The sequence below is a fragment of the Halictus rubicundus genome, chromosome 17 (assembly GCF_050948215.1).
Source record: "Halictus rubicundus isolate RS-2024b chromosome 17, iyHalRubi1_principal, whole genome shotgun sequence".
Taxonomy (NCBI): Eukaryota; Metazoa; Arthropoda; class Insecta; order Hymenoptera; family Halictidae; genus Halictus; species Halictus rubicundus.
Window position 1 is genome coordinate 4,430,274 of NC_135165.1, and position 27,658 is coordinate 4,457,931.

Below are 27,658 nucleotides of genomic sequence, written 5' to 3' on the forward strand. Positions count from 1 at the left end.
GAAAGGAAACGTCATCACCGATTTCAGGTGGGAAAGGAAAAGGTGTCGGTGGTTGCGCATCAAGCGGGGATTTACGCGCGTTAGGGTGGAGGATCCGTAGGGTTACGATTCTGCTGAAAATATGAAAGACTGTGCTACCAAATGATCTTACCATGTCCGAGCTCGATGACGGACGGGACGGAGGAAGGAGCGTTAATTGAAGTGGCTATTATACTACCCGCGGCGCGGCGCGCGGCGTTCTAAAACGTCCGTAAACATTTTATGCAAAGTCAATATTATGGAAGTCCGCCGACCGATAACGTCGCGGAATCTCGTACGGAGGCTCGCTCTTGTGCGACGATGGCGCCGAAAATTTCGCGAGGCTCGTCGCACGTCGGTCGATTACAAATCAATCCTGTCGAAGGTCGAATGAAATGAAGGAATGTGCTAATGATACACCGCGATCTATGCACCGAGGCGAGTGATTCATTCGGTAACGTCGACGCCGACGACGCGGACAGGTCGAGACTGTGGCCGTGTCCGTTCGAGAAAAGCTGAACAAATGGAAAAACGGCCGTCATTGTCGTCTTTATCGAGCGTGCCCCGCGACACGCTCGTTATCACCGGTAATCTCGGGATGCAATTAAACGACGCCGTTCCGCGGCCCGCGAGAGACCGGCCGTAATTATTACCATTATCGTCATCTTCTCTCTCTCTCTCGCTCTCTATTATTAGTGTTACGTACCCACGTACGCGTTCTACGCACACACACACACACGATCCCGTCAGGATACACGGCAGGCTCCGATAGCCGCCATCGCCGCTTATTAATTTACAAGAGATGGACTCTCGTAAATGACTCTCTGCCTCTCGTCGATGACGCGTGGAAGAACGGTGTGTTCGACTATTTCGAGTGCCGCGTCTCTTTGTCAACAACGATAATAAACGACGAGCAACCACCGCACGGGTGCATACGGTGCATACGATGGCGCTAATGACGCGTTCGGCCACCTGCGCGCCGAGGATCGCCCCAGAAAAACCACTCGCTCGGATACGATTCATTTGTAAAAACACATTAACGTACCGCTGATTCTCACGGAGGAAGCGAACCAGCTAACGACGTGTCTTCCGTTGCGGCCGCGGAAAAAGAGCTCGCGTGCCAGCCGCGGAACGTTCGTGCAGCTGCGAGGACCGAGGACTCCGCAAGACATACCATCTACTCGAGATATAGCAACTCCGAGAACCTTCGGAAATTTGTCCGCCAACGGAACAACTGTCCTCAAGATCCAACGGTGCCGAGAACCTTCAGAAATCTCCACCAAGCAAGAAAATCGCTCTTGAATCGTTAATCAGCGGGACTGGAATTGTTAATGAAAATGAGTCTCCTTAAGGACGTATTCTGGAATGGAAAAACATCGCCATCTCTCTTTGCTATTGCATTTTATCGAAGCATGTGCATTCTGAAACTTGTCTGCGAAAGGATTTATTTCAATGTTCCGTTTGTGCATTTCTGCGGATCCTAATGCAAAATGTTTCTCGATTGCAACGAACTGGAGCGAAATGAAAATTTATTTTCTTCCTTGATCTATGTTTCTTAACACGTTCGTCGCCGCGTCACCCATATGTGGGTGACGGAATTATTTGTGCAGGTTTTAAAGTAAACTTGATTAGGATCTGTAACATGCAAGAAAGTTGGAGGATTACTCGGTATCATACATTTAATTTTTTGCAATTTTTATTTCATTAAATAACTTACTTTGATTTTATGGAATTTTTCGGGTTTCTAGTTGGGCGTTCAAAGTGTTAAGGTGGAAATAATGCAACAGTATTTTTCAAATTCTTCTAATGTTGTTACTGTTTCAAATTACACTGTTCTGAATTAACTTCGTTTCACGTTGGACGTATACAGCACAATTTATTGTACCAGTACGAATTTAACTTAGTCTTGCGAGCAAATGGATAGAAGGAGGTACTAACATTTTGTTTAACAAAGGAGAAAAATTGTACTCCTATTAACGTTCTCCTACAATTGATGTTCTGCTATTGTTCATTCAAGACTGATAAAAACGAAGTTTAGAACATGATGCTCGTCCAGAATCAGTGAAAAATGTGTGAAATCTAGGGATGACCGAAGGTCAACAATATTTACAAGAACAAAGTACCATACTGCCACAGTACCTGCAGAAAAGTAATTACTCTTGCAACACAGTACTCTGAAACTGTCACGTTGCAAAAATTGCGACAGCCCTCCTAAACGATCTGCTTATAGCTTCGCATATAGCACAGTATTGGCTTGGGAAGCTCCCATACGACTCTCCGGCATGAGAATTTGTATTGCTATAAAATTTCGCTTACCGCGGACCGACCTAGGCGCGTTATAGTGCTTCGCGGGGGCTCGTCTAGGTAGGATATGGAAGAGTATCGCGTAGAGAGACAATCGAAGGATGGTGTGGTGGATCGACGACGACGGTAAGGACAACTGGATCTTCAATGATCTGTGGTAGATGGTATCGCGGTGCACCTGCGAGAGAGAGCAAGGTTGGCCGAGCCGTGGAGCGTGCCGGTATAGCATCGAGTTTCCAACAGGCTGATCGTGAGACGAAGTCCAGATCGTTTCGTTTAGATGCCGGTCTTCTACTACGCCGGTGGTGGGGATCGCGCCCATGGATTGCGGTTTAGTGGGGATGGTTGGTCGCTCGCGGGGAGTTATGAATGAGTCGTGGAGTCCTGACCCACGAGTCATGGATGGTGGGAGACGCGGCGGTGGTGAGCGTGAAATAAAGAGGAGGGAATTCGACGGGTGCCGGAGGCGGAGGAGCAGAAGGAAAAGAGGTTCTTCGGGGGGAGGGGGAAGAGAAGGAAGAATAGGAGAGAAGAGCGTGCAACGGGGAGCGAGAGGGGAAACGAGGGAAAGAGAGAGAGAGAGAGAGAGAGGGAGGGAGAGAGAATGACGAGAGGGAGCAGGAAAGCGGAGGGAACGGGGTGGGGGAACGCAGGATTGACCGAAAGCGGGGTACGGGCCACGTGCTACGGTGCCTTTACAATCGTATATAGGCACCGGTGAACCGAGCTTCCACGATCATACACTGATAGTCATATAGTCGGGGCGCACCAGATAAAAACGGGGAAGAACCGTGGTCGTCGACGTCGAAGAAGGGAAAGACGAAGGAAGGAAGCAACCGAGCCAGCAAGGAAGGAAGGAAGAAAGGAAGGAAGGAAGGAAGGAAGGAAGGAAGGAAGGAAGTAAGTGAAGGAAAGAAGAAAGGGAGCGAAAGAGACTGCACAATAGACGGAGAAGGAACGGACACAAGAGAAACGACCTACCGACAACCGAGACAGACAGAAGTCCACCTTCCACTTCCATTCCCTTACGCAGGTTCACTCCTACTATAACGACGAGCGAACAGCCTGCCTCTGCTCGCTCGCCTGCCTATAGCTGGCTTCTCCTTCTCTGTTTCTATACCGACCTACCTACCTACCTTCTCCGCGCCCGTGGTTAACTCGACAGAGAGACGAGAGGTGATACACTCGATACACTCGGCCGAACGAGGGCGACGAAGACCTCAGTCACCTCTTGACATTCGGTATGGTACGACCTTACCCCGCCGGCGTGCGTGCGCAACGAGCCAACAGGGCCCTACGACGAGGCTAGGTCCCCGAACAGTGTCTCCGGAGGGGAGAAAGCCACCCGCAAAAAGGGACACACGCAAGCGGAACAACGCCGGAATCAGAAAAGGACGAGAGCCAATAGAACGGAGAGAAAGGGAGAAAGAGAGAGAGAGAGAGAGAGAGAGGGAAAGGGAGAAAGACCACCCCTAACGGAGCGCAACGAGAGAGACCTTCGATCCTTCCGTGTCCCCCGCCATATTCTTAAACACCTACATCGACTCCGAGACCCCCACCCACCCCCCACCCTCACTCCTAAGGACAGCTCTCAAAACCCCCTTCCCCCCTCGTATAAGAATCACTGCAACGGTTGTGTTGGAACCAGTGCCAAATGGGTTGTGTTTCCGTGCAGACAGTTCTCAATTGTGATTACGGCTACCGATACCCGAAGTGACCGGTGAAACGTTTCGACGCTCCTCCTCGAAGCTTCCTACGAGTCGTGCGGGTTTTACTTCACCAGTATTAGTGCGCGGCATATTTGTCTTTTCTTTTGTTTTTCTTCTTCTTCTTTATTTTTGCATTTTATTTCGGATCTCTGCCGGAAGTATACTCTACTACGGTATAGAACGACGAGATAGCCTCGCATCCAGTCACGGAGTGCCCCCCCGAGTGCGAGAGAGTGTGCTATGTGAAGCAGCATGACAACCATCGAAGACAGAAGAACGATCGCCGATGATCGACAGATGACAATGGAGGCAATCCTCAGCCGCGACCAAAGGACCACCGCGCACAGAGTTCTCGATCATCGTCGTGACCCGACGAGCAACACCGTGGTCCAGATCACGCCGGCTGCCACCATGAAAACCTCGATGAGATGGTGCCGCGGCCTGACAGCGAACGAACACCGTGACCGAGTGATCGGCCCCGGGATTAATAAAAATGACCATGCACAGAGACACTCGGATAGTGATTCATACTACGTACCTGCATTTTACGACGATCGAAGGATACGATCGAGACACAACGCATCAATCGCCGCGACCACGTGGCTGAGTAAGTCGAACTACTGACTTAGATTGCCGGGGGAACATGCGCGACAACTGTTGCTCCTATCGCTCCCCTTCTCTCTTTTCTCTTCCACTCTCTCTCTCTCTCTCTCTCTCTCTCTCTCTCTCTCTCTCTCTCTCTCTCTCTCTCTCTCTCTCTCTCTCTCTCTCTCTCTCTCTCTCTTCTCTTTCTCTTTCTATCTTTCGTACTCTTTCTTTTTCTCTCGCTCCTTCTCTTTCATCGAATCGTCAACGGAGTGACGTACGTCGGCGGAAATCTGTCGGGATCTCCTCGATCCTGAAGTGTCGCAAACCGATGGCAAGTGACACTTTTTCCCATAGTATTACCTCCTTCTATAGCGGTGCGAATTTAACATTGAAAGTTGGAATACAGAAAATTGCAGAACTTAGTCTTTCATGTATCGTTCAGTAGATCACAGAAGACAAGGGAAACTGTGTAGAATAGTGAATACGTCTCTGAATTTCAGAAAGTATGGGATCGCCTAATAGAACGTCACAGAATTGATCCTGCAGGTGAAGATTCGCCCATTTCTTGTCTCGCATGCTGTCAAATCTTTCACTTCTCCGCGCTTGCACTATAATTTGATATATTTCGAATTGAGCAGGATCTCGCGCAGTAAGATCGTCCGGACGATCTGGTCCGATCGAGATTAGATCGGCGAGAGCGAAGGATTCGTTGAACCGTCAAATTATCGCCGGTCGTTCTATCTAAACGTTGTCGCACGGTAAAAGTTGCATCCTCTTTCCGGTGCAACTGAAGATGCATCCTCTTCTCCGAATTGATTCGGAAATCGCTTTATCAAGACACGCTTCGCTCTTGCTTGCATACCGCATGCGTCTCGTGTTATTGCGAATCGCTGAAGAAGGTGGCGATTTAACGGAGCGCGGCATTAAAAATTGCATCATCGATTGGCAATCATCGTCGATCGTTCAATTAATTTCTCTGCGAATCGCGTTGAAGTTTGTACTCGCTCAAATTACGTCTTACCGCGGGTAGTCAGCCGAGTCCGGCATGTAACAGAACTGTACAGAGACTGGAATACATTATCATTTCGCGTATTTTTTACGCTCGATGTGCATCCGATGGTGACTCACACGAAATTGATGTTTTCTTACATAATGAACGGCTTCTTCGTCTTCTCCGTGTACGTATTCGCGTTTTTGAGACTTTTCAACCGCGAGCCTCGATTTTGCCGCGCGAAACACGGTTCGAGTTTCACGTTCGCGGAGAGTTCTTAATGACGATTCGTTAATGATACCGGGCTACCTGTCGCGACAAGGCACGATTCGATACGCGGCATGAGAGTATCCAGTGAAATTCACGATCAGCGACGTCGTTGCGCGTCATCGGGTCGTTAGACGTCAGAAACGGTGGATTCGACGTCGAACGCCGCCGGAAAATTTGAAGATAATTCACGTGTCGCTGTGCGATGCCATTACGACAGGTGCGATCGATCCGGCAGGACGTGATCCGGTGACATTTTTCCATCGGTCCATTGTCGTTCCCATTCCCTTTTGCGATTTGACGTCACGCTCGAGAAAGTCGATGAACACGTTAGTCATCGTCACGGTCCTTATCGGAAGCTCCTCGTCTGATGCATTAACATACTTCATTATCCTTTCTATCCTCCAAACCCCATGATAGAAATAACACCACCCGTACGTTACAACCCATCGCGATCAAAAGATGGCGGATCTTTCCGCACCGGTTGCATTTTCGAATTTGTAAAATTGAAAAAGAAATATTCATTCATTAGACAGTCTTCTTACCGTCGTTTTCGCCGATGAAACGGGAATTAAAATTGGAACAAAACGTCGGTACAGTCGATAAATCCGGATCAAAATTAATGTTCACGGTGTCGTGATTTACCCGCTAATTGGACAGAAGACTGTTGGCGTTTTACGAGTGTAGAGCAGAGAAGTTCCGGTCGCGGCGAACCGTGTGACCAGTGAAAAGTGTGAGGCTAAACCAGAGGAGGCGTGTGCGTTCAAAACACACCCACCTGTTGAACATTCTTAAATCTACAGGTAGGGCCGGAGCTTCGCCATTCACAGATTCCGCGAAGTGTACACGAATTTCACGCTCCTCGTGCATCTGGAACGTCCCACGAAACACAAACATGAAAATCTGGGGGAGCATTCAACTCGATTCGAAACTTAACAAATAAACGTTAAGTTACCTTTTTCCACACCCTCGCTTCTACATATTCGAAGAATACGAGAATAAGAGTTATTTCCCCTAATATTTTTGCACTGGTGCAGATAATGATAACTGCAACAGCCACCCTTGTTAACGCGATTAGAGTACTCGAAGAGCAGCTACTTCCTATTGGCCGGAAATCGGAGATGAAAAGGTTAGGCTAAGGGTTCGCCGGTGTTTCATCCTGATCGAAGTCGGTCCGGTTCGGCGTGCCAGCTGACATTCAAAATCACGGCGACGCGGAATTAAGGATGAACGTGGGCAGCCGGGGGATCGAGGAAAAATGGTCAGAGAACGGCGTATAATAAATCGACGAGCGTATATACTTACCGTGTACCGCAACCTACCGCAACGCACTCCGGTCCGGGCATGGACACGATCGCGAAGATAAGGGGGTGGCGGGACGGGCGTAATGGGGTATAATTGTCGCGAGCAATGCGAGGACAGTGCGTCATTACCGCATTTTTCAGCATCTTCTTGCCGGCGAACTGCGGAGATGCGTCTTGCACCGGTGTTCACAGGCTCCGCACGCCTTACTTTTTTCCACGGGGCCGCGGGTTCTCAGGAATTTCGTTGGAACGCCGTCGCCGAGCGTTGTCGTTGAGGTAGGCCCTAGCTGTACCGTCGACACCGTCCAGGCCACACGGGGCGAAAGTAGAAAAGACGCGGGTGCCGACCGTTAGATGACCGTCTCTAGTCTCCACCAAATGTCCGCGATCTAATCCCGCGGCTGTCGCGCTTCCCGCGATCCACGAAAAACCCGCCGGTTTCTTGCCGCTTCGATCCTACGCCGCGACGCGTCACCTTTTACCCCGGTAGATCCTCCATTCGACAACCATCGTCTCCCTTCGTCACGCCAACGCTCGTTTCGAAAATAATTAGGTAGACGATTCTCAGCCATTGCGTCGATTGGTCTCATCTCTTACAGATTTACAGGACCCCTCAATGAAATTATGGATTCTAATATTTTTTATTTACGAATATTCAGATCGTAAAGATGCAACCGTGAGGAATTATTTAACAAGTTGATTTCTTTGGGTATATATTACTTAAAAAATGGATACGTTCGTGTTATTTATATAAAATAAATTTCACTGTTCCAGCACTTCTATGTGACTTGAAGATTTCCTTATTTCGATTTCGCAATTTCTTTTGCTCAGAATTGAATAAAAGTTACGAAGGTTCACCTTGTCCTCCCCGGTTAAACAATTGCGGAATAGTGTCTGAATGAAAAATACCGAGTTGATGCATAGAAGGTCCGAGAAAAAAGATAGAAATTTCGTGGAAATGCGAATCGCACGATATCCAACGTATATCATTGTTCGGCACTCGAATGGTGAACCGAGGAGGAAGAACCGTGGATCGTGGTCGTCGATACCCGCCGGCCGAAGGAATTAATTAACGATGTGTCGTGGTTAACGAGAAAAGTTTGTCAGCGGATTCGCGTCGCGACCGAGATAAGGGCGACGGTGGTCCCGCGGACATAGCAAATCGTATGATGCATTCCAGGTGGGCAATGTTGCAAGTCGGAGAGGCGAGCGTGTCCACAGGTGGCTCTTTCGGTTTCTTACGGGGCGAAAGAATGCGAACTTGCTCGAAAGCGTACACCTATCGCGGCGATGCCGCTCGCGCGGACAAATTTGGCCCGGCCATTCCGCGGGCAGAGGCATATCGCGCGGCAATTAAATTCCATTAGTACGAAAACCGACGTTGGCTCAAGCGATTAAAGAAACCCGCGCGCGCTCGCCTCGCCTCGCCTCGCCTCGCCGCGCCGCGCCGCGGCGAAAGTACGGCGTTGATGCGTACAAAACGCCGCGCGACAAGTAAGGAAACGTAATCGCGTACGCCGGGATCATTTACCTGGATCACCCGGCCACTTCTGGTACGATAAAAATACTTGACGCATTATCGTAACCGTCGTGTTTTTCGAAAGTACGCTGCCGGAAAGTCAAACGCCTAACGATATCGTTCGAACGCGCCGCTCTGTTCGAGCGCGTCGCCGTAATGCTCCGCGTTTGCCATTTCAATTCGCGTTCCGCGGAACCGTTCGCTTCCTACCTCGCGACAGACGGAAATCGAAATATCAAACGGTCCGCCGTCGTTAGCATCCAGTTTCGAAAATTCTTCCGTCGGCCGTTGCCGATCTGCAACCGATTTTCCCTCTTCGATTATCATATTGCCACAAACGCTTCTCTTCTCGAACGACACAACGACCAAAACGCACGCTAACGTTCCACGTCATTTGATTTCACAAAAAAACTAGTTTGAATTTACACTGCACGTATGAATCATTAGCAGGTTTCGTAATGACTGTGTGTTGTGTCTAAAACGGGATCAATAATTTTATAAACTCTTTCGATTTATCCACAACAGCATTCTAGCTTACATGAAATAATTTTATTTGGCACTGAATCTATTCATTATTCTCCCGGATTCAAATCGAATTAGTTGCATATTTGTGTTATTAACTCACGGATGCAGTTTTCGGTAGTAATTTTGCGAGGGTTACGATAAAATTTGTGTGCCCTGAATTTTGTTTGTTGCCAAGTCGAATTGAGAAATCGTCTGGTGAAAAGGGTTTTGGGTGTCGCGGCGAAAAATCGGCGGGAAGTGCAACGTGACCGCGGATGCAGCGTCTCGCGACGATGCATATCGGTGCAAAGAGACCGTGTGTGGTCTATCTTCGAACGGATTCCAATACAATCTCGGTTCGGTTGAAACCGAGGCGCGTGTCCGTTCGCTTATCGAACGTTTCTGTCCACCGTGGCTGACAAAGAAGGAACGCGTGCTGCGCCCGGAGGTCGGTGCAATCGAGAAACGCAGTTCGACGCAATCGCCGGCCGCAGACAGAAGAAAAGAGACGATGCACCGCCGTTAGCCGGTGCACGCGTCGAAACGGTTTTCACGGTTACTTTGGGGCGCGAACTTCCCCGCGGCAAATGATTCTCTCACCGAGACGCGAAACGCACTTAAGAGCCGCTCATTAATATGCGTTAAGTGTCCGAGATGTCTCCTCGGCCTCCCTCTCCTACCCTCCTTCGTACTGCATCGCTGTCTCTCTTTTTCTCTCCTCCTCTCCGTCTCTCTTTCTCTCTCTCCCTCGATGTCCGTTTATTTTGTCTGCGACCAGCGCAGTTGCCGTGCGCGTTGCATCACGCGCAATGCACATTACAATTAAATTTGCCTTTACTCGGATGCGCGCTTTGCTCAGCCCCCGATTCAATTGTCCCTTCGAAGGCTCAATTTGTTTGAATTGATGTTTCACTGTTTCGGGAGGAAGAGAGATCATTGGGTTGTTGAGAGGTCACTTGCCGTGTTCCTAAACAGTTTATGATTGTATCAACAGATTTGTAATTTAGTATTCTTGTTGTCCAATTGTCTTCAGTAATCTGTCCGTCAAAGCAAATGTTGAACGTCTATTCGGTGGGCACACGTCGATAATTTATTTAAGTAAAATTTTCTGAGTCCAGGTTTCTTCAGCAGGTATCGATGACAGAAAAACCAGTAGGTCATTTGACCCGGGAAAATAAATTTCATTGAAGTAATTTCGTTCTCTTCCGATTGTTCATCATAGTAAAATAAGACTTTCTTCCTCTTTTCCTTGATTTAGCTCGCACAATTTTCCATAAAACTTGTTGCAAAAATTCACGCGACTGCTTCGAACGTGCCGGAACGCTCGCGCGAAATTTGTGCGGACTCGGTGGGATCGTTTTGGGGGAATTAATTCCGGAACATGGCGGTGTAAACGCGTGTGCTAGAATGTCCGCTGGAAGGCTGTGTACGACGCGGTTTAATGGCGGTTTGGGCTGTTTTCTCGGGTTGCGTGCGGCTAGAAACATTGACGTCGAATAACACTGTTTAGACGGCCGGACGAGATGTTAATACGGGAGTAATTCGGTCGGTGGGGCCGGTTGGTACAAATCAAGCACAAGGTATTCGCTGGAAACGAGCGTACCTCGCGCAACAAACAGTATCGCGGTGGAAAGACGAACGGCAGCGTTCCGAAACGAGAGAGAGAGAAGAGTTGCGGCGGTTATACACATCCTCCGAATGCGTACGCGACTGCTGATGGTTTGTCGTCGTAGCGGTGCACGTGATTCCAGGCCCCTCATCAAGGGTCGTAACTCGTGAAATAATGCGACGACGAATTCACGTGGATGTAATTCGACGAGCGGTGATCCCGAAACTGCCGGATGATCATAAGACGGTCTCGATCGAAATCTACCATTTAGGCACTCGCTATCGACGAAGAGAAGTGTACCCGAGGGTGGGGCGAGAACGGGGAAGGTCGAAACAACAAGCCGGAAGCTTCTTCGTGATGATCACTCTCTCCCTCGGGAGAGGGTATCGGGAAAGGATCCTTCCTCCCTTTCTCTCTCTCTCTCTCTCTCTCTCTCTTTCTTTCTCTACCGTCAAATAGGACGTTGATTGCACCGACAGGCCGAAGTCAGCTTCGCTTCTTATCCTCTTAATACACGAACAATTCGGTTAATGGCGCGCACGGTTAACCGGTAATCGGGAACAAGCCTAGCAGAAATCTAAGGAAATCGGCATACCGAGCCGACTCGAGTCCTCCGCGCACCTTGTAACCTGTGGTTTCAGGTGATATTTTATCTAGCAATGCTTGAAACAGATTCTGAAATTACACGGCGATCCATCATCGTTTAGGGAAAATCTCTTCATCTTCGACAGCTCCGATAGCATATCTATATGTTTACTCTGTGACGATCTAGATTGGTTCCTGTTCCAATTTTTCTGGGAGGTAGCACGGCAGTACGGAAACTTCCAATGATTCGCTTTCATTATTAATGTTTAATACAGAAATGTTTACATCGAAGCGGTAGAATCATTCCTGACCAATTCCATTTTCCAAAGTCGTATTCAATATATTAATATAACGTTTCAATCAACTGTCTAGCTCGTGCAATATAACAGATCCGAAGGTAAATGGACCCATTCTTAAAATTCTATCCATTTGCTTTAAGACACAGTGACTTCTCGATATATGTCCACAACTCGGGTCTTGCCAGCGTCGTGTATCGCGCAGGAGACATACCCGAGCCCTGTTATGTTTAAATTCCTCGAGTCCCTCACGGGGTATACCCCGCAGTAGTGGGGATAATTCCGCGACATTTATCATCCAGGTCTCGGCGACGTGTATAGAGAAATCACTGTAGAAGTATGTACGCACGTGTATGAACTTTTGTACGTACGTTGTCCGGTTAACATTAGCACCACGAGACCCTTTGAAATGTTCCAAATTGTTTAAAATTCAATAAATTAATCTCTCCGGACGTACATTGTAATAAAAATCGTCTAAATCTTAAAACATAAGCACGACCGAAGATGGTGAGCTTTATGCATTTACAGCGAGAAAATGAATAACCGCCATTTAAACCATGACAAGAAAATTAAATGGATCGAAGAACATCGATGCATTGTTTCCAACTTACTAAAAATGACATTTCCAAGTGGTTCCTGCTTTCCTCAACTGAAGCAGAGAATTTCTATTTACGAATATTGAGATTGCAAAGATGCATCCGTGAGGAATTATTTCGGTTCATTGCAACGTGATACGACCGTTGGCTCCGTGAGAAATTATTTAACAAATCGATTTCTCTGGGTATAGAAGAATTATTGAAGGAATGGCTACAAATTTCGATAGATACATTCACGTTATTTTTGTAGAGTAATGTGAAATAGTGATGTTTAGTGCTACGTGAACCAAGCGTTAAGAGTAGATTTCGATAGCTAATCGTAGGAATTTATGGTTTGCAGGGTTAGGCAGTCTTCTGGTGACTCTGCTCGTGGTCTCGGTGCAGAGTGCCCCGACGATGACCCCCGAGAACAGACGACTGAGCTCGCCCCCGAAGTGGGTGAACCCCTGCGGCCTAGCAACCGGAGACTTCACCGGGGACTTCACCGGTGATATGGAGGTGGACCAGCTAACGGACTCGACCCTACTCGAGCAAGTTTTCGTGCAGGCGAAAATAGCGCTGCAGCAAACGGAGTTTCGCGGGAACTACGTGAGTACAGGATCCGCATCGTCCGGATCGATCTACATATACGTATAATCGTCCGTTCTTCGTCATCGTCATCGAGGTTCCATCCGGTCCGGGGGAAAAGAGAAACAAAAAAAGAAAAACGCGTTCGACGGTCCGCGCGCTCGCGATATCGACGATCCAACCAGACGAACATTAAGTTCATCAATGGTTCGATAATTACTAACGTGACTTCTGGTGGGGATCGGACACGGGGAAAGGGGACATCAAGCGGAAGGCGGTTATGGTAGTACTTCCGGTCGTACGGACGTTGATCGTTGAATCCCAGAGACCTTCGAAAGAGATCTTCGACTTACCAATGGTGCTCGATGTACTCGATTCAAGGTACACGCGCGGCTTTACGTTTACTCTATGTTCAGGGAAACGAGCGATTTCAGACCGGATAACGATTCGCAACGAACGAAAACGAAACTGGTGGAAGCGGGGGGAGGGAGGGGCGTTTTCGAGTTGCGCTGGAATGCGACAGGAAGTGCAATTAATATCTAGAAGTGGAGGATTTCTTTTTTTACCTCTGTGTTCCCTTTTTTCGCTCTCTTAAACGCCAAGATCGCGTCGACGCGCAAAAATAGATTTTCTTGCGCTCGTGCCCGGGAAATTGTAATTAACATTTAAATACGGGTTCTCCGAATGTAGGTGTAGATTATTTTGTTCGGGAGATCGTGATCGGCCCGTCTCTCTTCTTTATTTCAATTACATTCGCCTATATTTATATGTTTCCTCCGGTGAACGGTTATTCATGACAATAACTCATTCTCGTCACGCAACTGATCGGCGACTACAGACGATTCGTCCGTGTGTTTAAGTATTCGAGTGTTCCTCTTAGCGCGAACGGTTCGGAAAGTGGTGGCGCGGCACGGGATTACCCTGTTTCTCTGATTTCCATGCATCCTGCGCGCGATATTTATTGCGCGTAATTGCACAGATCGAAAATGCACTTTGTAATCGGGAGGAGATACCCGGCGCGCACCGCGCGGCGGAAAGAAAAAGAGGAGGAGACCTCACGTTCGACTCCTATTATGCGTCGACGATTGGTCGAAAGTGACATTTTCCCCGCCGACAGACGCCGCTTCCTGTCCCACCACTCTTCGGGCCGTATTATGAAATGTGTAAGCGATCTACCCGCGCTCTTCCCCTCCTCCCGCAACCCCCCTACCAAAAAGGAAGAAAAAAACAACGAAAAATAGATCCGTTCGACCGCGCACGAAGATCCTTCGTTTCGAAAGAATCTTCCCAGCCGATCGTGCCTTATTATCTCTAACCAAGGACAATAAATCACGGTCCCGGTTCGGCCTGTGTGTGTTGCTCAAGGTTCCTCTCTTCTGAAACGATCCGAAAAAAGAGACGTGGAAACCGCAGGATCGAAGCTACGGTTACACACGCGAAACTTTAGTCTCGTTTTCTTTTTTCTTTCTCTTTCTTTTTCACGAGAATAGATTAAGCTAGGTCACCTCATCCCCCCCCCCCCACCACCACCACCTAGTTATGCATCGTGCACACGTGTCGACATGATTTCGGGGACCATAACTGAACGTCCTTACACGCCCGCCGGAGTTCTTGGACCCACCTGACTCATCCTTGACAGCCGTTCTCTACGCGTTTCCTGTTTCCACGTTGCCCACGGGATCCTGGATCGTTGTATGCACCGTGCAGCTTGGATTACATCGCCCGTTTAAACCCCCGCTTTCGCGGTCTCTTTCGCAACACCCCACTTCACCATCGCCATGACCCATTTCTGATTCCTCGTTCCGCGATTGGTCGAGAAGTGCAGGTGATTTTTAAGAAAATTTTATGAACGATTCAATTTTACGTAGCCTTTCGACTGGTGAATGTGCTAGGTCCGACGGAAGGAGAGGATACATGAAAAAGGTTGAGTAATAGTTATCTAGTCAGTAGTTTCTAGCGTTCATAATTAGCTTATGTCAAGCTAAAGTCGGTTAACAGCTTGTTTTCCGAGTGCAATTTATGTCGTCTAGCTGGCTCAGAACTTCGCACGTTAATTATCAGCTTGTGTCCAGCTGGAGTTTGTTAATAACTGGTTTTCTGGTAGCAATTGAATTTAGTCAGGTTGATGCTTCTAGCTTTATAAAAATTACCTTAGACCAAGTCGATCAGGCACGATTCTGGGCACAATCGACGTCTTCCAAGTTCGTTGCGTCTAATGTTAATGAGTTCTACCTGAATTGCCACAACTATTTCCCTTTTTTAACATATTTAACAGGCTGGGAATAATACAACAGCATTTTTAAACTTTTCCAACGTCTCCACTGTTTGGAATTGCACCTACCCTGTGATAAATGCATCAAATCCGCAGTCTATTAATTAGCTTAAGCCAAGCTGAAGTTGATCAGTCATAATTTTCCGAGTGCAATCGAAGTCGTCCGGTTGGCTCAGTGCCTCCACCAAGTTGATCAACAACTTGTCTTCTGGTCGCAACTGAAGTTACCCAATCAGCTTACCGCTTCTGGCATTAATAGTTATCGTTAGACCTGAAGAGCTGAAATCGATCAACCACGATCTCCGGCGATTAAAGTGTAGCCAATGCCTCAGTTATAACTTTCAGGTGCAACATGCGAACTAGTGACTATTTCGAATCGACGTAGGGAGTGACACGCACGAATCGAGTGCACGTTCGTCGAGATTAGGATTCACAGCACGCGACCACAAAAGGCGTTTGCGTCTCTGCGCGTATAGGGCTCGTTCCGGCCCTATTCTGTGGCCCCGTCGAACTCACCGTGGAAACGGTCGTCGTCGTTACATCATCGCTGGACGATACTCGATACCGATGTTTTCTAAGTCAGCGCATAATCTGATATCGTTCGGTTATCCCTCCCCTCCCCCCTTCTTCCTTCCTCTTTGGCCCGCTTGGGAAAAACCGGGAGAGGACCAATACACTTTGCTCTCTCATTCTCTCATTCTCTCTTTCTCTCTCCATCGACAGTCACCTTTCCCAGACTCGAACACTTCGCCGGGTTCTAAGGACGTCCCTGATGATGCTGATATCTCTCTCTTTCTTTCTCTTTCTCTCTTTCTCTCTGTCTTTCCGACTCTGGCAGTCCAGGCGACGCACTGTCTGGTAGTCCAGTGACGTCACCTGCTAGGTCTTGTTATCGTTTTAACGTTGCAGACACTACGACGAGAAAAAGCAGATTAGACAGAGGGTACGGAGAAGCGAGCAGCTTTCGTGAGACCGATCGCGAACCCACGCGCAGGTGGTCAGCGATAACGTTCCGATCCGCGAATTCCTTGTTCGTTATCAGTTTTGCGATATTCGACATCTGTTAAGCCCGCCAAGCAGCACAACTGTGCGGCGACTGACTCGCGAATTCATCGTCGCGAATAGCTTGCCCTTTCTCTGCTCGATGATGTCGTTTTTCTCGGAAAATCGTTTTGGATTTGATTTTTCAACTCGAGGCTTCAGCATTTCTCGATAATTCAGTTTCACACGTTCGCAGCAGCGCAGATTTATTCTTTTCTATTTTTTAATAACAATTGTTAGCTACTTGGTAACGGAGCTCCCGCCCTACAGTATGATCTAGTTAATTTCAGCATTAATAAATTGATGGTGTTATTTTGTGATAATCATTTTCAAGTAATTCTATAACGCCCCGGTCTCCGGTGACCATCGGATCGGTTAGACTATTATAGTTATTGTTCGTGGAAGATTTACTCTTACTTTCAAGTCTAATTTATCTATGGATTACGAAATGTAAAATCCCAGAAATTCATCGAACATTCATTTGAGGAAAAACAAGGCGTGTTATTTTTAAATTATCATCAAAAGGCTATAAAGATCGAAGGGGCAAGATGTGACGTCATTTTTACATTTTAAAATATGCCCCAAGTTGCTTTTCCTCAATCCACAAATCTATACCTAATCAGCGTAAGAAACGGCGCTGAATCCAGTGAAATTAACGAGTCTTATAAAATAAAGAAACGAGCAGGCCGACAAGGAAAATATTAGATGTGCAAATTAATTCATAACTCCCGCAATGAATTTATTTCTTTAAGATCACTGTATCTACAAATTATTGCAACTTCTATCGATTCATCATCAATTACATATATGCAATCACGTTTAACAGCTGCAAAGTAATGAAGACTAGCACGATCAAATAAAAAAGTTAGAGATTCTGACTGTGCATTTTGATTAATCTTTTATTTCGATCGTGCGTAAACGAGGCGAAGAGGGGGCCACGAATTAATTTGTACATCTAAATACATCTTGTCTTGATGAGTGAATCGAATAATTCGGAGATAAAAATAATGGAAAATGGTAATAATTGCAGCGTGGTCGCGATAGAGTCGTTTTCGGTAGTCGATATAGTCGAGCATGGATAATACCGTTAGGATGATATTCGTCGTTTGGCAGTGTGCCGGCGCGTTAATAAGCGGCGAGAATCGATAGATCACCTTTGTACATGTGATTACAGCCGATATACTGTTGTCGGTGGATAGGAAGTTCGACGTCTATGAGTCGCGTATACGCGCATTGGGTACGTGAAGGAATCGGATAAAATATCGGAAGCGGAGGATTCCAATAAATCAGAATCGGAAGCTGCCCCTCTCCCCGACAAGGATGGGGCATCTATACCCCGGTACTCCGCCTGCATACTAAAACGCAGACCGGATACACAACCCGCCAGTGCATTTACTTGCCTCGATACATTCAATACGCACTACGACACGTATTTTCTGCTACTCCACTCGCTGGATGTCGGTCCGTACGGTTTCATTCAAGGCTGACATATTTTTCGAACACGATTCATCGACGCCCATTCCACCACGTGCACCCACCGCCATTTATTTTCTCCCCTTTTCGCCCCAATCTTCCAACAGAATTAAATCAATTCCAACGTGTTCGTTTGCTTTCAGTCTATTCTATTGACATAATTACTTTCGACGGTTTTCCTCCGAGACTTATTCCTTTTTTCTTTTTATGCATCCACAACGAATCATTCGGATTCCTCTGTGCACAATCTCGTCTCTGAATTTAATTACTAGCCACTAATTAATATATCTGTCACTGCTGCGCATAATTTCGTGGAATTACCTGCATCGCTGGCATAATTAACGTCAGACATTTTTTGAACGTCTCGATCTTTTCCTTATGGACTAATTTATACTACGTATGGCAGCTTCGTTTTATTATTTCTCGTTCCTTTTCGCACAATCTTAGCACAGAATTTAATTACTAGATTCCAATCGATATGCATTTGCTACTTTCTAGTCTATCGCTCTAGTATAACATTCATCAGAAATATTTATTTAACGTTCTGATTTTTTTCCTCCGGGATTAATATACTGACATCCTCAAACTTATTGATAGTATACTTATTGATAGTATATGCTGTATTACTTTATACCGTATAGTATACTATATGACATTTAATCGAAACATTTTTGTTCCATTTTGAGTACATAGTACAAATAGTATAAATTCGATTTGAAGGAAAAATTTGGCAAGGGGGCGGCCCAATTGTCATAGGAAATATTGTAGAGCGTTTTCTTTTCTTAACACTAGGTTTACGGAGCACTAAAAATGAGTATTTTATATTACTTTATAAAAATAAGAAGAATGTGTCTATCCAAGTTTTCAGCCATTTTTGAAATAATATATACCTAAGGAAATAAGTTTGTTGGGTAATTCCACACAGATGGATCTTCACGATCTCAATAATCGTAAATTAAAAATATTAGAATCCGTCGTTTTGACGGGTCCCGTAAACCTAGTGTTGAACAGCTTTACGGTCCAAGTTTCGAACAGAAGCTGCCAAAAGCTGTTGCAACGCTTTCGATCGTGTTTGAAGAAAAATCGATGAAACCGAAAAGACCTGGATTTTTCTCTGGGTGTTTCTTTCGTGGCTGCACGAGCCATTGAATCGGTTCGTGGCCGTCGCACCGAAATTTTATAACTTCTAATAAGCGGTGGAGCGGTGAAGCCGCGCTAGAAGAAAGACCGAGAGACTAATTGATTTTGACGGGTCCTCGAGTGTACCGCAGCGACCATGCCTACTCTTGCCAGCCTACTTCCTGTCAGTTTTCAGCCTGGTTTTACGATTATTCGTGCTCCGGTGTGGCCGAGGAGACTTTTACGAGGCACAAAAGACCCGCGCGTCTCAGATTTGTTCGCCGCCAGTGGTTGTTAGCGACAATTCCTTTCATTCTTCGCTTTTTCTTCCTCCCGTTCCTATCCGTTCTCTCGCCGCGATTCTTTTCGTCATTGTCTTTCTCTCTCCCCCTCTCTCTCTCTCTCTCTCTTTCTCTCCCTCTCGAAACAGCTGGCCAATACGAGAAAACTGGGCAAGATATTCGCGACTTCTCCGCCACGAAAATTGATCAAACCCGGGGGGCCTTTAAAAGACACGTGCGCATTCCTTGTTCCGACGGCTCGCAGGTATTTTGTATCGAGTGTGTCCAGGAGTCCTGGATAACGAATGGCCGTCGGTATCGAAACAAGCTATAAAACTCGACGATGGAATTTCTACGGTTCTTCCCGAACGATCCACACTCGGAAACGGTGATCGATTAATCCCGAAATCGGTCCTAAAGCCGTATTTACACTTCTTCACTCTGGACGTGCTGCACGGTGCACTTGTACTTGAAAATGTCGCGTCAGGTTCGAGAGTTCAAATTCCTGCACACTTTGCAAGCAATTTTCTCAAAACAGAATTTTGATATCGTCATGCTACGCTTCCCGAATTGGTAGTGTGTGTTTAGCTTTGCCTGACACGAATTTTGAGAACGAACGATTCATTCGCTGGTAGCACGGTGGTTCTAAGGAGTGATATGTATTCACTTGTCGAAGGTGTTATCGCAACCGCAGGTCCTCGGAGCAGTATCGCATGATATTTATTTCTATTCCTGGGCCAGATAAGAGTTTCGATAATCTCGTTATCACCGCGAGACCAAGCTGGACCGTTGGGGTCGGAGACACTTGGGTGATACGCGGGGAGAAATCGATCGATATGGATCTAAAATAATGCTCGGGAACGTGCGGCGTACGCCTCGACGTAATTCGTATCGAATCATGCAAGAATACATTACACACAATTTTTCGGAGCTGAATCTTTTAATTTTCCTGTGACAAATTCCTCAATACACATGAGGAATTATTCAACAAATTTATTTCTTTGGGTATATGTTATTTTAAAAATATTGCTACAAATTTGGGTAGCACATTTTTGGTATTTAAAATAGTCACTTTTAGTGCTCCCTAGTGTTAATTTCCCGGTTCCTCGACAAATAAATGTGCAAAAGGAAAAATGATTTGGTCAACGCATTTCTCTGCTCCGTGATCACGTTTTCAGTTTCTGGCCAGCGTTTCGCCGACGAGCCGACCTTGCGACCGCTTTAGGCACCTTTCCGCAGCTCGTGCGCGGTGCTTACGGTTTCACGAAACGTGTACTAATGGACCATTTCCAAGTTGTCACGCGGAGCGAGGGCTGCTCCCTTCTGTCGCGATCGGAGCACCTTGTTACCGATGATTCATGGCGGTTCGAGCGTTCGAGGCGTTTAGCGATTAGCTTGCCTGGCCCGGCGCGGCGCCCGAGCTTTTTCGCACAAGTCTCTCTGCAAACCGATGCAAAAACATCCAACGTAAAATTGTAAAAAACTCGAAACGGAGACCGAAAATATTGCGACGCCTTTCCGTTCAAAACGTGAACCGTGGAACTTTCTTAAAAAATGTCCCCGACTTTCGATGGGAATGGCGAAACTAAAAATTTCAGTTTTAAATTATAAAATGTAGGAACAAATCAATCATTTTGCACAGAGAAGGCTTCTTATAGGAATAACTTTGATTCCACAATGTCAGAGAATAATGCGAAATGTGGATAAGGAAATTCTTGACAAATAATTTGCCAACAGTTTTCGCGTGACCGTGGTCCAAAGTGGGGCTGTCAATTTTGACCCGGGTGTCCGCGAATTGCCAAAAAAGTCAGCGACTCGAGCCGGACGCGTGCTGTTCGCTCGCGATGCTGTCTGCTTACTCATCTGTCAGCGCGGTTCGTTCCCATCGTACCAGGAACAAGGGATATCGAAAGCCTGATCTCGCGCGAGGCGCTGCTCCCTGTTTAATCAGTGACTAAACCTGTTATTGAACCATATTGCTCCCCCAGCGAAAGAGGCGCGGACATTTTTGCATACACGGCATTGCACCGGAGCCGTGTTTCACGGCCGCGAGACTCTTTTTTAGTTGAAAATAAAGACATTCATCTCGTTCATGGCCTATCATTGCTACCCTTCGCGCTCGAATACAGGCCATTTGCATGTAACGCAACAGTTAACTCCGGCAAAACCAATTCTTTTACCCATTAACATCGCGCCGACTACATACCAACCGCTGCTTACATCGAATCATTCTCGTTCTTTTTCGCACGACCCCGCCGTGAAATGAGGTTACTTTGTATTTGATGAAAATATTTGTTGCAACCGCCGTTTTATCCCGCAAACGTCCTTCTCTGAACGGTCTGGTGTATCTTTAACCGTTTCTTCAACAGAAGCGATAATTATTGTTACTGAAATGGTTACACGCGATTAAACCACCAATATCGAAGCGTTGGAAAATATTTTTCTTTTGGAAAAATTCGGGACAGTATATGCTCAGAATTCCAACAAAATCTCATCGATTCAGTTGTCTAAAAAAAAAAATATATAAAAGATCTTGACTCGGATAAAAACTGCATTTTTCCTAATCGAGTGTGCAAAATTTCAGAACGCTAGGAGAATGTTTCGTTTCAAAGATGAAATTTTGTAGCTTCGACCACGTTGCTTTTGCAGATCATGTTGCAGAACGTGCAATGTGCATGAAATCAATTTTTTGAGTCGCTAGAGAATGCGGCCGAAAACAGAGCAATTGAAAAGGCAGGGAGGTTCCCGATCGTGTTCCACGATCGTGATTCTTTTTAGCTGAAAATAAAGACATTCGTCTCGTTCATGGCCTATCATTGGTACCCTACGCGCGCGAATATAGACCATTTGCATGTAACATAACAGTTAGCTCTCCGGCAAAACGAATTCTTTTCCCCCATAAGCCGATTTTTTCGGGCGGCCAGCCGACCGCTGATTGCTTCCAGCAAATTGTCGGTTGTGTGCGCGAGAGCGCCTCCTCGTTGGCGAACCGTTTATTAAGTTTTATGCAATTAAATCGCGGAGAGGTTACATTGTAGTCAATTTGTACGACGATAACAACGATAACGCACGCTAGCATGTGCTTCTTCTCCCGGCGAGCCACGTGATTCAAACTTTCTTATTTGCTGTTCGAACGTCTGCCGTTGGGATAATGCTACTTTTACGAGGTTTTCGGACTAGAGGGACGATCACGATGACGAATTTCGCGTCTGTGTGAAGATCGATCGTTGCACGATTAAATATTCGGATGATTGAACTGGAATTGTCTCGATTTTCAGGTGAAGCGAATCTTCAACATGGACTTCGAAGACTGGCGTCCCTCGTTTGCAGACTATCATTACGATTGGCTTCCGGGGCCAAGGGAAATTCCAAAGCAACTCGGAGAGCAACTGAATCAAGAGTATCTTGACAGTTTAGAGGTGAGCGAAAACGACACGAATTCCCTATTGTTTAACACTTGAAAAGTATCGATTTTAACACCAGAATTTGTCACGATAGCAACCAACTAGAAAATATTTCACCGAGAAATTCTTGATTACATTTAAATTCGCTAGCTTGCTAGTTCTAGTATTGAGCGAGTCCTATAAACGAATTTCTTACTGAAGATCGTCGATTTCATTTACAGCTTGACACTGCTTTGATCAACGCGTACGAGTACATGCAGAGGTACGCAGTGGGTTTGGAACAGATGGTCTGGGATCAAGAAGATCTGCAGCTCGACTTTCTCGAACAATTCAAAAGCACGGAAAACCACCTGCGATCGGTAAGTGCCAAGCGGTTCTAGTTCCACTTGTTCCGTAGATTTGTACGATAAAAACCAAAGGAACACCTTTCACAATGTTGCCGAGCAACAATTAGCCCGAGTTATATTGCCCGGCGTGGTCGTAAAAAAGCTGCCGTGTTTACGAGTTTTACGTAAAGTCGAGTTTTGCTAAACCTTCTGGCTGCAACGCAAAAAAATTTACGGCTCTATCGTTACCGACGATTTATCGAATCTCCAGTCGATCTCCTCCGCTCCGATTTCGTTCTCGATCTTTGGATCGTTCGAAAGATTGCATGCGCGTTACACATTTTTACTTGGTCTTTTCAACGCGGAGGTTTATTCGTTAACCGAACAACGCAGAAACTTATATACATTTAACAAAGGTTCGGGAACGAAGCGCATGTTCAACCTGATATTCAATTTTCCTTTTCTTATTCTTCTGAAGTCTGACTCGACTGTAGAACCACTAGCGTTGGCAATTTCACGTTAAAAGAATCAATGCATAAATGAAAACGTTATCATTTTTATATGGAGCGTGAACTCATCGAACGCCACGTGAATTATACTTACTTCGCGCTGTTTGGTGAAGAGGTTTCGCGAGTTAAATATAACCCCATAATCGTGGACCGAGCTCCGCAAGAATAAAATTACGTGGCCCCGAGGCTCCGCCTCGTTTTTCTATCATGGCGTACAATTTCCAGCCAACACTGTAGACAACATTAATCATCGCGCGGTTAAAGAACATATATCTGGTAACGCGTCTCTAATAATCGATCTATCCGCTGATCTACGGTCGCGCGGGATCGTGCGCGACAGACGAACTGAACGCGCCGAAACGGATGATGACACCAGCTTGATCTTGAAAGGGTTCTCGCAGCTGGAACTATCGATAAGTTTTCTCGATCGCGATCGAGAAGCGTGTTTAACGCGTGGAATGCTATGCTTGCAGGTTCTGTGCGAGTTGCAAGTGGCGCTGGTCGAGCGTCAGCTGACGTCGCGGCCGGACGTGACCCGTGACATCATGGATGCGAAGTCGCGGCAGTCATCGTCGGATACGGACCGGAATCTGCGAGACTGGCTGATCTTCCGCGACTACATGAACTGCCTCGAATACGTGGTTCAAGTGTTCGAGCACCTGCACGGCCGTATTCGCGGTCTCCAGTCCTGAGGGTGGCAAGGTGAAAGCCGTCGAAGGGCTACCAGGCGTCGACTCGCCCATCTGAGGAAGTTGCCGGACCACCCTAATCCGGTCGGTCATCTTTGAGGTCACTGGCACAACAGGCGGGTATAACAGAGAAGAAGGGAGGAGAGCAGGCTCCGAGGCGTGCTCTGTCAAGCAGGCTGAGGGGGCTGTCGCACCGTCCCCGCGGCGATCAACGATCTATCTATCGGTCACTGACCAGTATCTCACCGGTGGACACTACCAAACTGCGCCGATAGATAGCTTCATTCTCGTCGCCGGGTAGCTAGAACCGTCCCGAGCCGAAAATGGCCGAGCAGAACTCTGTGATGACCGGGAGGATTAAGGAAGATGAGCAGGCAGAGTCGCACGATTTACGTAGCCCCGTTGGCTTTCGCCGCCCAGTGCACGATCGTGCAACACAAACACACACACACACACACATACACGTAAACACACGAACTTATAGAAACATGCTGTACGTTCACCAGAATGTCGAATGTTACCGATCGCCGTCGTGTGCGATATTGGTGGGAAACGACGAACCGCCGATGAACAACCGATTCTCAACTCGAACAAAGTGTTTTGGTACGATGTCTACGAGACGCCACGGCTGCCCGTGCCAGAGGGTTTTCGATTTTGAAACTTCCGGCCAGTGTTTTATAGAGTGATTCGAGTGCCCGAAGCGATCTGGTTACGCTGGGAAAAAATCGAAATGGAAAGGTCCCGGCAGACGATTTTCTTTGTCTTTCCCATTTCGACGGTTTTCCCGCGAGATTCCACGGCGGCCGTGCCCCGATCCGAGGCATTGCATTTCGTTGAGCGTCGGCGAAAAGAAAAGATACGAGCACACGCGAGACAGAGAAAGATGGAGTGAGGAGAGAAGGGAACGGATTCCGACGGAATCCATTTTAAACGAGCTTGTGCACCGCAGCGGTATTATATCCTAAGTACACAAGAAAATACAGTATTCGCGCTTTAAGTTAGATGATTCGCGACGCAGCGAGAAAGGAAAGCTGAAAATTCGTACGCGTAGCCGATTGTCCGTCGCGTGCTATCCACGCGAGCAAAGAAAACGACACCGTTCGAACGTCGGTGAACCTCAGGCTCGGGAGGATTTGTTTCCCGGGGCCGAGACGGTCCCCATTTAATCCTACATGATAATTTATTGACTAACTGTAACACTATTCTATTCGTATTTATTCAGATTATTTATTTTATTTTTGTAAAGATTTTACATGTCCGATCGAAACTGTATTTAACGTGTCTAGCTGAGCTTAAAATTGCCTAGAGTGTAAGAGAAAAAATAGAAGGATATATTATTATTATTATTATTATTATTATTATTATTATTATTATTATTATTATTATTATTATTATTATTATTATTATTATTATTATTATTATTATTATTATTAATATTATTATTCATGATTATTAGTAGAATTATAATAATATCGTAGTGGAAGAAGATGGTAACGCATCGACGCGGCCCGACGCCATTTTACGTTACGCGCCGCGCTGCTGCTGCTACTCCCTTCGCCCCGTGTGAACATGAAACATATTCGATTAGGGCGCCTAGCCTCCGTGCTCTTCGATTCGGCGTGATATCGATTCTGTGTCCGACATTGGCCGACGATTTTTAGATTCTCTTTGTCTCGAGATTTTTCGTTTTTTAGCATTTTTTTTCCCCCCGTTCGATGCCACACGATCGAGACGTACCTTTTCGACTTCGTACACCTTTTCTTAAGGGTTTTTTTTTCTTTTATCTTTTGATTTTACGCAGCTTTAACGTGTCTCTAGACGAGTTTTTACTCCATCGATTTTATGTTGTTTTATCGCTACGATGTTCGTCGCTTTTACGCTATTTTATCCTCGAAACCGAGAAGGAACGTCGACGTCCGAGAGCAATCGACAGCCGCCCCCCCCCCCCGCCGTACTTACAACTTATTTAAAACGCGATTTTTACCATAAATCGGTCCGTTTCCGTTCGGTCGATGGCTAAGCAAGCTTATCCGTAGATAGTCCCGCGCAAGGCTAATTAGGCTAAAGACCTGTACGTACACGCACCATACGCGAAGCGCATTCTCATATTTCCATATCATCGTGTCTGTGATATGCATCGTCGTCCCGCGTTGTGACTAATTGTTATTTGTCGGATCGATCCGCTTCATTGTTCCGAGCGAGAAAACGGAGGAGGATGAAACCGAGGAAACCGGTGTGTGAGAGAATGAGTGGAAGAATGCGCCTGAGAAAGCGAGCGAGAGAGAGAGAGAGAGAGAGAGAGAGAGAGAGAGAGAGAGAGAGAGAGAGAGAAGGGAGTGTCTGGGTGGCAATGTCGATCTCGTGAATCGATCTCGAGTATATCTCATTTTTATCATGTCTCATTTTGTACGTTTTACTTTGATAGATAGCTTTCTCGTTCTTTCGGTGCACACCGATCGGTTCTCGATCTTTCGTCGAGCATTTTCGTTTTCCCTTCCGCGCAACCAGAAAGACTGTCGTTCTAGAATTATACGGGTACAATAGTTTGGAGAATCGAGCGTGTATCGCGAAGAAGTTAGGATCGAACATTGGCCGTGTGATCGCAAGCAGCAGCGCAGCCTGTTCGAGCGTCGAGCAGGGGAAACGAGACTCTACCGATTCTGCCGATCTATATATTCTCTTCTTTTTTTTTCTCTTCTTCGAACGCGACTCTACCCAGTTCGTCCAAATTCAGCGACACCGGCACGCTTTTTCGGCGATCTCTCTCTGTCCCTTGTCGTTTACGAGAGAGGTGTTGTACCTCTGTGCAGATTCGTGGATTCGCCGAAATACTTGCGATCATTTTCGATCGGAGAGTTTGCTATTCCGAGTATTGACAGAACACTGAGTTTTGACGGTCCGAGACGTTTCGAACGGTCCACGAAATCGATGCGCAAAGTGTACGGTAAATTTTCTGTAAAATAATCACTGATCGCTTGGTTATATGTTGTATATAAACATTTCCGATGATATAGAAGCTGAAAAATATAATTATGTATGTGAATATGTAATATGTATACGGGCCCCTTCCCCAAAACGCCCGCTCTGTTGTATCATATTAAACCAAAGACAGTTCGACATGAACATACACGGAATATTTATTTATTTATTTTCCCACGACCAAGCGCAAACACTGTTTGAAAAAGACTTTAAATCTTCAGAGTAAACACACTCGGTTCTGTGAACAATAACCTAGTCAAAGTTGTAAATCGCGAGAGAAATTAACTGTTCGACATAATTCAATTGAAATTTTCCTTCGTCTTCCATCAAGTGATCACTGTCATACAGTATCGTTTCTAAAAGTAAAGCAGTTTCAACAACACTAGGTTTACGGATCCCTAAAAGTGGGTATTTTACATTACTCTATAAAAAATAAGAAGAACGTGTCTGTCCAAGTTTTTAGCCATATTTTTAAATAATACGTAAGAAATAAATTTGTTGAGTAATTCCACGTACATCACTATCTCAATAATCGTGAATTAAAAATATTAGAATCCTGGTGTTAAATGTGTCTCCTTATTTCCCGTAGCGAAAGATCAAACAGTCTGAACAAACAAAATTGAAAGCCGATCTACGCGGTGGTTGTATCAATAAAAGGCGCCAAAACAAAAAAATAGGAGGATGATCCCGGGTATAATAAAAAAAAAA

General features: G+C 46.3%; 1 protein-coding gene across 1 annotated transcript; it reads left to right on the forward strand.

The window, feature by feature from the left end:
- The first annotated feature begins 4,283 nt into the window (after positions 1–4,283).
- Positions 4,284–25,405, forward strand: LOC143362633 (uncharacterized). Its single transcript, XM_076802978.1, has 5 exons — positions 4,284–4,638; positions 12,631–12,878; positions 22,322–22,462; positions 22,669–22,806; positions 23,756–25,405. Exons 1-5 carry the CDS (start codon positions 4,284–4,286, stop codon positions 23,972–23,974), a joined length of 1,101 nt encoding a protein of 366 aa, XP_076659093.1. The 3' UTR covers positions 23,975–25,405.
- The last annotated feature ends 2,253 nt before the right edge of the window (positions 25,406–27,658 follow it).